Below are 12,223 nucleotides of genomic sequence, written 5' to 3' on the forward strand. Positions count from 1 at the left end.
AAAAACAACAAATCCAAAATGGCAGTACAAATTACAGAGGGGTTAAAAAAAAACATTAAGTAAAAACACGAGTTATATGTCCGTGTCAGTGAGTTCTTAGTGTACCCCAGGCATGTTAGAGGTCAGAACACAACATCCCAATAGGTATGTGATAGAACACAACAGCCCTTGAGCCATACAGGTAAATCCTGCCTGAGGGGACCATTGTCCTCAGCTAGCTGGGGAGAGCGATTCCTGAAAGAACATCCGTCATCGTTTTTGAAAAAGGGCAGGCAAGTCTATACAAACACACACGGTCACACAGTCTCACACACACACACACACACACACACACACATACACACCGGTGCACTGTACACACACTCATGTTGTATTCTAATGCTGGAGACTTGCTCGACTGGATTTCCTGTTTTTGTACTGTGAAGCTTGCTGTTTTGAATCGGCAATGAGGATAAGGGGTATTGAGGGCGATGGTGATAAAGTCTATACTTACTTCTGGACACACGCACCAGCTCTGAAACACTGAAGACTCCTGATTTGATGAAGCTGTCTTCCAAGTAAACTGCAGAAAGAAAAACCACAGATAGACAATATATCAACGCAACATTAAACCCAATGCTTTGTGTTCTCGTCACTAAGAGTAAGTTACATTCGTAGCGATTCGAGCTGTTGCTAAAGTAATAAATCGCTCCCTGCTTACGAGACACAGGACGAGCAAAAATTCTTGCCCAAATATTGTTTTCTAAAATAGAGTATCCCATCATCTACCCATCAACCATAGCGACATGACCCAACACAGCTCCAGTCTGAATATTGGCAATATTGACAATACTGAAACATGGAGGCTTTGAAGTACAATATGTATGGAGCCCAGAATGTGAGAAAAATATCTATCGTGACCCATCAGTCTAGCCTGGTCCCAGATCAGTTTGTGCTGTTTATATGTTTGTCATGACAATAGGAGTCAGCAATACAGAACAAACATAACTGTGACCAGGCTAATGTCAGTCTGTCAGCCATTCAGACAGACATGTCACTGACACCCAAAATGACTTTTCATCCTTTGATGTTCTGAGCAGGACCATTGGGTGTGTCAACACCATAGGGGGGAGGCGTGAGTCTAGATTCCGATTGGCAGCTAAATGCGCTTTCTTCCTCCTAATTCCTCAATGCAAGCCAACGGGCGTCCCAGAGAATGACAGGGGAACTGTGGCACTGTAGTGGGAGCAGCTAGGGAGGCCCTCACAGGGCCTGAGTCATTGGCTCAACGTTGGCTCAACGTAGTGTTTGACTTGGCAGCGAGACGCACACGCAGGGTAGGCAGAACCTACTCTTGAGGTACGGAGCTAATTTCGTTCTTGCTCTATTTTCATTCCTGGCCCGTGATGACATAGTCCAGGTCAGTCCAGGAGAGCAGCAACAGGCTGCCGGAGATGATTTGGAACAGTGGCCATTTTGTTTGGCTAGCTAGCAGACTGGCTACTAGACGTAGCTTAGCTATCCAACCCTTATTGGCAAGGACAAGAACTATGGCCTCAGACATCCACTAGTGAACTACAGAGGAGCACATAACTGTCTAGCCTTCGTGTTTCCCAAACTTTTTTGTCTCTTAGATTGACAACGGTTTTGTTTTGGTGTCTAGACCAGTGGAGGCTGCTGAGGGGAGGACGGCTCATAATAATGTCCGGAATGGAGTCAATGGAATGGTATCAAACACAATACCATTCCATTTACTCCATTACACTCTATTCCAGCCATTATTATGAGCCGTCCTCCCCTCAGCAGCCTCCACTGGTCTATACAGATGTAAGATCTTAATTTGTGAATTATTATGTGGATTATAATTAATGGTCATTTTTGTAGTGGGTTGATACATTTTTTGTAAAATAAAGTCTCAAATTTCAAAGTGGAAATCACAAACTTGAGAAGCCTTTTTAAACCTCAGATACACGACAAGTTTAAAATGTTGTCCTGCAACAGGGTGATTAAATTCATCTGTAATTCCATAGAAACCTTACCAATGGCTGTGGTCTGCATAACTGTGAAAGGTCACATCCTGTTTAAAGATAATTATGCCAGGTGAGAGCATACACACAAAGAGTAACTACCATAAACAGATTCTGGAATCGTCTACCAGGTCGAGATCACATTAAGTACAGAGAGGGGACTGGGAACTATAGAGCTGTGATTGACAGGACAGAGGTTGGAGGACCGTGACAGTGAGGTTCAGGTACATACCTGGGTTCTTGCCTGGCTCATTGTTACTGGGACTTCCTGACTGCTGTGAGTCTGTAACACAGATAGAGAACCATGCTTAGTATTATAGAACCATCCCACTGGACACAAACGTCAATTCATGATCTGTTCCACGTCATTTCATTGAACCTTAGATCATTAAATACCACAAAGGTCATCAAAGTTCAGCACTCTTCTATCAATTTAAGTTATTCAAATGAGCTTTATTTGGCATGGATGGTAACCACCCAGTGTTGCCAAAGCAATACAATGACCCACTACTATAAGGACACGTCAAAAATACCCTGAATGTGACAGGTGGCCAAAAACAAAGAAGCAAGGTGCTGTTGGTCATCAGATTTCATTTCAACCTAGACATAATATCAGCTGGAGTCATGCAGATTATATAATGAATACTCCTCAGCTTCCTTAGAATGTGTCTGAGGTTTTTATCGTAATTTGTCTGCAGACGTGTCAGTCCTGACAGACCAAGCCAGATGTGCAATGGTATTTGCTGTTGTTTAAAGAAGAAGAAAAGAGGAGGCAGAGAAAAGGGGGAGGCGTGGGGGAGGGGGGGGGGGCTACAGTCAAAAGCTAGTCAGAACAAAAGAAGTGCTCAACAGGGGTGGAAAGAAACAATAAGACAAGTAAAATAAATATTTTTAAAAAAGACGAGGAGAAGCGTTCTCCTGACCTTCACATACAGACTGGTTGATTCTGTCGGACTTTTTACAGGGCCTGGGTTAGGGAAAACATGGTCTGCCTCTGCCTCATCCTGCCCTGCCCCGGCCCGAGAGAGGCATGCACATAGCACACGCAACAGGAGGGGGATACACTCTGAAACACATCAGGAATTCTCCCCATAAGGTAGCCTATCTTAGCCTCCAAGCGCTTCGTCTGATTGATGATGTTACCTTACAGCACCTTTGGGAAGAGGATAAGCTGGGGTAACTGGCGTTCCTCAGCCGCCACCATGCTCGTTAGTCACCGCCAACCGCCAGGTCCGTTTTCTCGGCTCGAACCGCCACGCAACACTAACAGATATTCAAACGATGCCCACAAGAGCCTGGCGTTTAACGTAAACACTTAACCATGTCATATACAGTCAGCAATAGAAAGTGGCTCCAAAGAGCTCACTTCATTTCACCTAAAAACTAGTACAGTAGGCTTTGTATGGAAGACCGGGTGTGTAGAGTAGTGAGGAACTAGTCCAGGCATATCAGAGGGCGAGGACACCGACAACATAAACACTAGTTCATATCATATAACATAGGTCTGCAGTTGAAAATTAGTTCCAAAGAGCTGGCTTAAATTTCACATAAACACCAGTTCCTCACGACACTACACACCCGCTCTTCCCCGCTTCAACCAACCATCCAGGGAAAAAGCAGCACACGAGGGGGTGAAAGTACAACAGTACAACACTGAATGGCCAGGCTGTGTTTGCCTTGTGTTCCATAATGATTCACCACAGCCGCCCTCCACGTGTTCCTCCTGTGCCCTACGCCTTTAACGCGGAGAAGTGAGGACAAGAGGCGGGAGACAGTGAACTCAGATATCCTCGCCTTGCAACACAACACTCCCTTTTGCTGCTGGAGAGCCGTCCCTCTCTCATAAGCTTAATTGTAGATGTAAAGGAAGAGAGAGAGAGAGAGAGAGAGAGAACGAAAGAGAGTGAGCGAGAGAGAGAGAAAAAAAAAATAAGTTAAGAAAAAAAAAAGATTTATGACCATTAAACGGCACTGCAAAAAACAGAATGTTCTTGGCTGCGGCTCAACACTGACAAAATAGGTAGGGAACAACACCACCATACGTTAAACTAAAAATATCTGCCCTTATGGTTAACCCTGAACAGTCCCAACGTTGAGTTGTCTCTACAGGATCCAGAGGACACTAGGGAAGTCTGATGTCGATAGCGTGCGCTCTTTTGGGTGCAACTTGTTTTACTGAGCTGGCTAGTTTGTTAGCGTGTCTCTTTTGTTAGCTTGTAATCCACCATTTACCTGAAAAAGAAAGGACTCGCTGGATGGAAATTCACATTATTGCAGCAAAAGAAAAACTGTATGGCGCTATTGACTTCTCGGGCACATCGATGCAAGAACATTTGTTCTTCGACTGACACGCCATAAAAATACTGTATAACGAGATCGAATTCTATGTTCACACGCCACAGTCGGGGGCTTTTGTGCCAACGGTTTGTGTGGAACCACGTCCATACAGTAAGTGATTGCAGGGAGATTCTCCTCCTTTCTTGCCCCCTGCCACCCAGTCACCCTGGCACCTCCCACCCTCATGCCACTTTCAGACTCATCCATCAGTCTAGTTACAACTGTCAACTATTGCCCTCTCCCAGGAGAGAAAGAAAGAGAGAGACAGACAGAGGGACAGGGGAGGAGGGAGAGAGAGGAGAGAAAGTGGGAGGGCGCTACAGAGAGAGAGAAAGAGGGACAGAGAAACAGAGAGAGAGAGAGAGGTGGGGAGATGTTTCGTCTAACATGGAACAGACCATTGTGAGAGAAAGAGGAGGTAGGGAGCTGGTTCATCTAACATGGAACAGACCATTGTGAGAGAAAGAGGAGGTAGGGAGCTGGTTCATCTAACATGGAACAGATCATTGTGAGAGAACAGGTGGGGAGCTGGTTCATCTAACATGGAACAGACCATTGTGAGAGAACAGGTGGAGAGCTGTTTCGTCTAACATGGAACACACCATTGTGAGTGAAAAGGCAGCCTTGACAAAAGACCAGATGGTCGTGGCAATTAAAGAACCCAGGCAGCAGAAGCAGCATCTTCACTTTGCTGCCCTACAGTACTGTAGGCCGACAGAGGAGCCACCTGGAAGAGTTGAGGTGGGATCCAGGCATATGGCATCTACTGTCAACTCATCTCAGAGGTTTGAGGGAGCACCATACATCTGAGAGCTGGAAAACACCTGACATCTCACATACATTTCACCCTTGACCTGTAGCTAGGGAGGTGTAGGAGGTTGTTATGGAGGGCTTGAAGTTAAGTTCAAGTTCAGGTTCAAGTTCAAATTCCAGTTCAAGTGTTATTGAAGCAGTCGATCAGGCCAGGGTTGAAAATATTCTTAGATATATTTTTTAAATGAATAATAAAATCAACATATGAACACATTTAAAAAAGGAGTCATTCCAAATAACCGCTATTCTAACTAGAAAAAATGGAAAGTGCCTACAGTGCCTTCAGAAAGTATTCACACCTCTTGACATATTCCACATTATGTTGTGTTACAACCTGAATTCAAAATGGATTAAATATTTTGTTTTTCCCTCCTCCTCCTATACACAATACCCCATATCAACGAAGTGAAAACATGTTTTTAGAAATGTTTGCAAATGTATTATAAGTTAACTACATTTACAAAAGTATCTCAATTTAATCGATTTTAAATTCAGGCTGTAACACAACAAAATGTGGAAAAAGCCTCGGGGTACGAATACTTTCTGAAGGCACTATATGTTGTACAATTGCATACTGTGTAAATGTAAGTCTGCATACAAAGAAATAAACTGTCTGACAGGGGTGAAGACTTCCCTCTACAGAAAATATCTCCAATCTCCATCCAAAAGACGCATCAAACCTTCCAAATGGAGACCAATCCAAGACCAATCCAATCGTCTTCAAACAGGCGCCAGCAACCCGTAAATAAACAGTGTGGTCTCGGTCTGCGAGGTAGAGCTCTGGCTCTGCCCTGGGAGTTTGGCAAGGCCCGGATCACAACGCAAGATACCAGAGACACACAGCCACACTCCAAAAACAACGTTTCTTGGCTCCTCTCCGTCCCTGCCACTTGTTTAAACAAACAAACTGGGCCCGCAAAGAAGGAGGAGGAGAAAAAAAAAAAGCAAAACAGAGGATTTGAGGATCTTGGCTGTGATTTGAGTGAGGAGGACTGAGGAGTGACACGTTGGGATTGTGGGGAGTACTGAGTACCGACATTGACGGAGTTTGTTTCGTACCTTATGCATAACGGCACAATGTGGACTCTTTGCTATTGTGAAGGCCTCTCTCTCTCTCTCTCTCTCTCTCTCTCTCTCTCTCTCTCTCTCTCTCTCTCTCTCTCAGCCCTAATGTGTCACTTGCCTGGATATTATAAACACGCCAACAGTCTTTTGCACTCTCCTTTATCTAGTTTGGCATGATACCCATACCTTCCCCCGAAGAAACTCTCAGTCCACCCCCACCCCACTGTGTATATTAAACCAGTCGCATACTTTTACAAACTCACTCGTTGCAGTACACCTACCTGATCCCACAAACACACACATCCCACAGCACACACACACTCTCACATACACACACGCCGCCGCAGATGCATACCAACGTCGACATTTCAGGGAGGGAAGAGAGAAGCCGCCTGGCAGCCATTTTAGACTGCTGCACCCGGGGTCTGTGCACATGTATAGCTGTGGCTGCCAGAAGCATGGGTCCCGAGCCAAGACGCATCTCAGCGGCCCAAGAGAGGGAGGGAGGGAAAGAGAGAGAAGAGAGATAGAGAGAAGAGAGAGAACGAGAGAGAGACGTAGAAATATCGCCTAATTACGGCAGTGCTAGGCCCATAATGTTTCAACAATACAGCTGTGTGTAGTGTAAATATTTGATATGGCCACACTTTCTGTCCCTCTTCTGCACCAGTTTGGCCGAGGAGCAAGCCGTTAGAGGGGCAGGCAAGCTGTCCATCTGTCTGTCGGTCTATCCTGGTGCACATAGTCATGGTGTGTGAGTTTGTGTGAGTGTGTGTGTGTGTGTGTGTGTGTGTGCGGACTTTGTCCTGTGTCCTCCTCTGCTCCTGGTTTTTATCCTTAACGGCTTAGCCATGATGACCTCATCATTGTGGGCCTGGTTCCAGATCCTATTTTTCTCTTAAATGTTGCTCCATCACTGCATTTTACAGCTACACTACATGGCCAAAAGTACATGGACACTTGCTCATTGAACATCTCATTCCAAAATCATAGGCTTTTATCTGGAGTTGGTCCCTCCCCTTTGCTGATATAACATCCTCCACTCTTCTGGGAAGGCTTTCCATTAGATGTCAGAATATTGCTGCAAGGACTTGCTTCCATTCAGCCACGAGCATTACTGAGGTCGGGCGATTAGGCCTGACTCGTAGTCGGCATTCCAATTCATCCCAAAGTTGTGCGATGGGGTTGATGTTAGGACTCTGTGCAGGCCAGATAAGTTCTTCCACACCGATCTTGACAAACCATTTCTGTTTCGACCTTGTTTTGTGCAGATTCATTTTCGTCAGACTCCCAGATGGTGAAGTGTGATTAATCACCCCAAAGAAAGCGTTTCCACTACTCTAGAATCCAGTGGCGGCGAGCTTTACACCACTCCAGCCGACAGTTGGCACTGAGCAATGTGGTTTTATGCTTGTGTGAGGCTGCTCAGCCGTGGAAACCCATTTCATTAAGTTCCCGACAAACATTTGTTGTGCTGAAGTTTCTTCGAGGGGCAGTTTGGAACTGGGTAGTGAGTATTGCAACCGAGGACAGACGATTTGTACACGTTATGCGTTTCAGCACTCTATGGTCCCGTTCTGTGAGTTTGTGTGGCATACCACTTCACGACTAAGCCGTTGTTGCTCCTAGACATTTCCACTTCACAATAACAGCACTTACAGTTGACCGGGCAGCACTAGCAGGGCAGAAGTTTGACTTGTTGGAAAGGTGGCATCCTATGACGGTGCCAAGTTAAATTCGGTTAAACAGCCATCACTAGCACATTAGAGGCCAGTGCCCTATATACATAGACTTGGAATTGCTGGACACTTAATGGAACACTAGTCACTTGAATAATGTTTACATATTTTGCATTACTCATCTCATATGGAAATACTCTATTCTACTATATCTTAGTCTGACATTGCTCGCCCAAATATTTATACATTCTTCATTCCATTCCTTTACTTTAGATTTGTGTATATTGTTGTGAAAATGTTTGATTATACTGTCAGATATTACTGCACAAGCATTTCTCTACATCCGCAAAAACATCTGCTAAACACGATTTTGTTGAAAGTCACTGAGCTCTTCAGTACAGGCCATTCTACTGCCAATGTTTGTCTAAGGAGATTGCATGGCTGTGTGCTCCATTTTATACACCTGTCAGCAACTGGTGAGCTGAAATAGGCAAATCCACATACTTTTGTGTATCTCCGTCTCTGGGTCTGTAACAGTATCTCATATCTTTTGTCTCCTCTTGTGCCTGCCTACATTTATCTCTCTTTCTGTATCAGGAACTGTGTCAGCTGTATCAATTTCTTATCTAGTCAGAACAGTATAGTATAGTATATGCTTTCCTCTCCACATCTAAATCATCCTCTACATCTAACCTGGTATCTCTCAATCCTCCATCATTTTCACGTTTTTTTTGTCGCACTTTCTTTCCCTTCTTTCTCTCTTCTTAGTGGCCCCTCTGTTTCTCTCTCCCTCTACTGTCGCTCTCTCTCCCTCTCTTTTTTCGGCCCTTCTCTCCCCCGTTTTGTTGACTAAACAAAGTGGCCTTTATCGGAGAGAGCCGCAACCCAAACAAGCCAAACAAAAGATAGGGCGAGGACATCTACCCAGAGGAGGGAGGATCTTATCATGCCAGGGAGGCCATTGTGCGTGTGTGCCAGTCTGCACAATGGCAGTCTCATGCCCTGGCATCTAATGCACTAACGTATCATAACGTTCTTTGAAGGCCGACACCTGTCTGCCAAGAGACCAATATCGAGGAGAGAAGACGAGGAAGACATGCTAAGTTTGACGGCCATTTTGAGAACTCATCCTTTGCCAATACCTAGAGAGCATGTGTGGTAAAACGAGCCCATACAAACGCAGACCCAGAAGACAGCAGTAAATGTGTTAAGAAACGTATAAATCTTACTGTGTGTGCAGAATGGACAGATATGAAGACAGCAAAGCATTCTTCTAGGAAATGCCCCCCCCCCCCCTCCCCATAAGGCTTTTGAGCAACTCAAAAGCTAAGTAGCATATCAACGACAAAATAAAGTCTTCTATCATGTTAATTAGATTCAGCTACATTTGCTTTAGATCGACTGCAGACATGATACAAAAAGCCTGTCTAGGAACACATTTAAGGCTTGTGGGAGTGTTAGGGGGGAGGTGGGGAGAGACAAGGAGGGTAAAGTTGAAAAGACTGAAGGAACAATGACATTTTGCCTTCTTTTTATTCGACAGAGAGACACCACAGATTTGTTTGAATGGAACACGCACACACCCACGAGACAGTGAGACAGTGGGACTGTCAGGTTTTGAGACGTAGGAATCAAGTGTCAGACAGACAGGGTCAGACAGAGGAGGGCGATGTGGAGGAGGACTTTCAGGGCAAAAGCATTCACAGACAGCTACAGGAACTGTGTGTGTGTGTGGGGGGGGGGGGGGGGGGGGGGGTTCTCGTGATTCTCATGAAACCACTTTTAAACATGTCTGTAGCAAATTGAATTCCACAATCATGATGCAGCTGCAAAAATCAACTATAATTCTGAAAATGTGTCTTGTTTTTAAAATATTGTACATTTTCACCAGAATTTTGTACATTTTCACCCCACATTCTCATTATCAAAATGCACCCGGATTAAATTCTCAGGTCATTTTATACAATTCTACTTTAGAAAAATCTAACTTATCCGAATAAAATACTAAATATGTTGCTGTAGTTTGTCCATAAATCATAAAAATGGTATACTAGTTGAAGTTTACATAAAACTATAGTATTTATTATGTAAAAACACTGTCTGTGGACATGTCTCATTACCGTAACACCTTTTCAAGTTCCTGTAAAAACTCCCATGATGCATCATTTAGAGGAGCAATCCTTCGATGAGCACTAGTTAAGTTATATGATTTGCTTATATGCCTTCAGAATGAGGTTCTTATTCTCAAACACCCCTTTAACCCCACTTTGCCTTCTCATTACCGAAACAGCTAAAAAGCTCAAATTGGGAAAAAGTCAGAGAACCATTACCTTACCAACATGGAGGCATGAATGGGCTTTGGTGATGTGGTCAATTGTTTGCTGACTCATAACGGCTGTCTCCTATTATTTGCAGATTGAGCTAAGGGCCTCTCATTACCGAAACACACATTTCTCATTACCACGTAATCTTTTGGGTCCGTTTCAGTAATGAGAACCTTAATTTCATTAATGATAATAAGCTAATTCTAATGTATAGTCAATGGGTGTGCTGTACTGGTAAACTTTCTTTATTTACTTGGACCAATTGTACAGATTTTTTGTAAAACAACAGTTATTTGATTAAGTAGGGTTTGTCAAGAAATATTGGGTGTATAAACCCCATTTACCTTTCTTTAAGAACCAATCTGCAGTTTGTGTTTCAACGAAGAGTAACCCCACCACTTAGAGGAGGATATCCCCAATTTTGTACCTGCTTTTACACTTACCTATACTGTATATAGGCGTATTGTGTCGTTTGCCCATAGGATCCCATCCAATCCAGAAATACATCTAAAATACTTTACAACCACGAATATCCATGTACTAATACACAACTATTAACAAACTTTTTTTTTTAAGTCACCTTGTTACATTTAAGTCCACTTTTGAAAATTAATGCATGTAATTACAATCCTTACACTGAAATAAATTGCATTAAGAGCAGTGATTTTAGTATTATTTGGGATTAACAAATGACACTGATGATTATTTTGGTTTACTGAATCTCTGATAGAGATCAGTACAGTTTTTCATTGGCAAACTATGCTATACTCATTACCAAAACATGCAGTCTCATCCCTGAAACCTGCTTATCATTACTGTAATGCACCAATATTTAGGAAATATTAGGCAGTATAAAACATATACTTTAGTAATTTTAGATTCATCTGATAGTGTGATTTTTGTTCTTTATCGAAATAGGTGTGCATAAATAAAATGTAAAAAAGAACTTGTGATGATGATTATGACAAAAAAAGTTTTGAAAAGTTGGGTTACGGTAATGAAATAAATTATGAAATAAATGTTAATTCAATTTTCAGTGTTGTGTTTAACTATAATATTTGACATTTGTTTATGACTTTTTTGGACTTGTTGCGGTAATGAGAAGTTTTGTGTTGGTTGTTGTGGAAATTGTGCTAAAATGCATCATATCTGACCAAAAATATAATGATAATTATGAAATAGATAAGTACAGATCCTAATCTCGGTGATCCAAGAGGACATTTTATGAAAAATGACACTTGAGAATGTTTTGGTTAAATGTCAGTTTCGTGAGAATAACCCGTGTGTGTGTGCGTGTGCCCTCTGGGGAAGAAGAGATGTGCATACTAATGATACTGGAGACTGGTTCCCCTTTCTCTTACACTTTTTGAGGGGACTCAATGCTGTCTCGTCCATAAACTCTCACGGGGGTGAAAAGACGAGTGCTTTTACCGAGCCCGAGAAAACAGACTTCTCATTCAGGTCAACAAACAGTGTGGCATCGCCCACATTCATTCCAGAGAGGAACGGGAACAAGGGCTGAATCGGCTGACACATCATTAATGAGGCCAGGCCAGACCAGGAAAGAGAGAGAGGGAAAGGGTAAGTAGCCAGGAATACAAAGACAGGAGAAGAGAGGAGAGAGAGGGCAGAGAGAGGAGACTGTGGGCATATACACATATGTACGTGCATGCTCACATTTACGCACACATGCAGATGTAGGATCTTAATTTGATCCCCCTGTTGCAGGAGAACTTCCCTGCAATGCACAACATTTCAAACGTGTAGTGTATTTGAGGTTTAAAAAAGGCTTCTGAAGTTTGTAATTTCTACTTTGAAATTGCATCAACGCCTACAAAAATGTTCATTTATTATAATCCACATAATAATTCAGATATCCTGCTGCTGCAAGATGTTCCTGCTGTAGCAAACTGGCTCACACTAAGATCTGACATCTGTTCATGTGGACTGAGATATGCACAAATACACAGATGCATACACACACTTTGAAATTACACAC

At 43.1% G+C, this 12,223-nt stretch overlaps 1 protein-coding gene across 10 annotated transcripts in view; it reads right to left on the bottom strand.

Annotated features, from left to right (window-relative positions):
* The window catches only part of LOC110531782 (nuclear factor 1 B-type), a 94,501-nt gene that overhangs the window by 32,377 nt on the left and 49,901 nt on the right, over positions 1 to 12,223 (bottom strand). For 8 of the 10 annotated variants that reach the window (XM_036987632.1, XM_036987633.1, XM_036987637.1 and 5 more), the window contains exons 3-4: positions 2,239 to 2,289; positions 494 to 562 (exon numbers count right to left, since the gene is read on the bottom strand). In XM_036987632.1, the coding sequence (XP_036843527.1) occupies positions 494 to 562; positions 2,239 to 2,289 (120 nt within the window). The remainder of the gene's footprint in view (positions 1 to 493; positions 563 to 2,238; positions 2,290 to 12,223) is intronic. The other 2 variants (XM_036987634.1, XM_021615202.2) reach the window with 1 other exon arrangement.

This window comes from Oncorhynchus mykiss, chromosome 9, assembly GCF_013265735.2.
Source record: "Oncorhynchus mykiss isolate Arlee chromosome 9, USDA_OmykA_1.1, whole genome shotgun sequence".
Classification (NCBI taxonomy): Eukaryota; Metazoa; Chordata; class Actinopteri; order Salmoniformes; family Salmonidae; genus Oncorhynchus; species Oncorhynchus mykiss.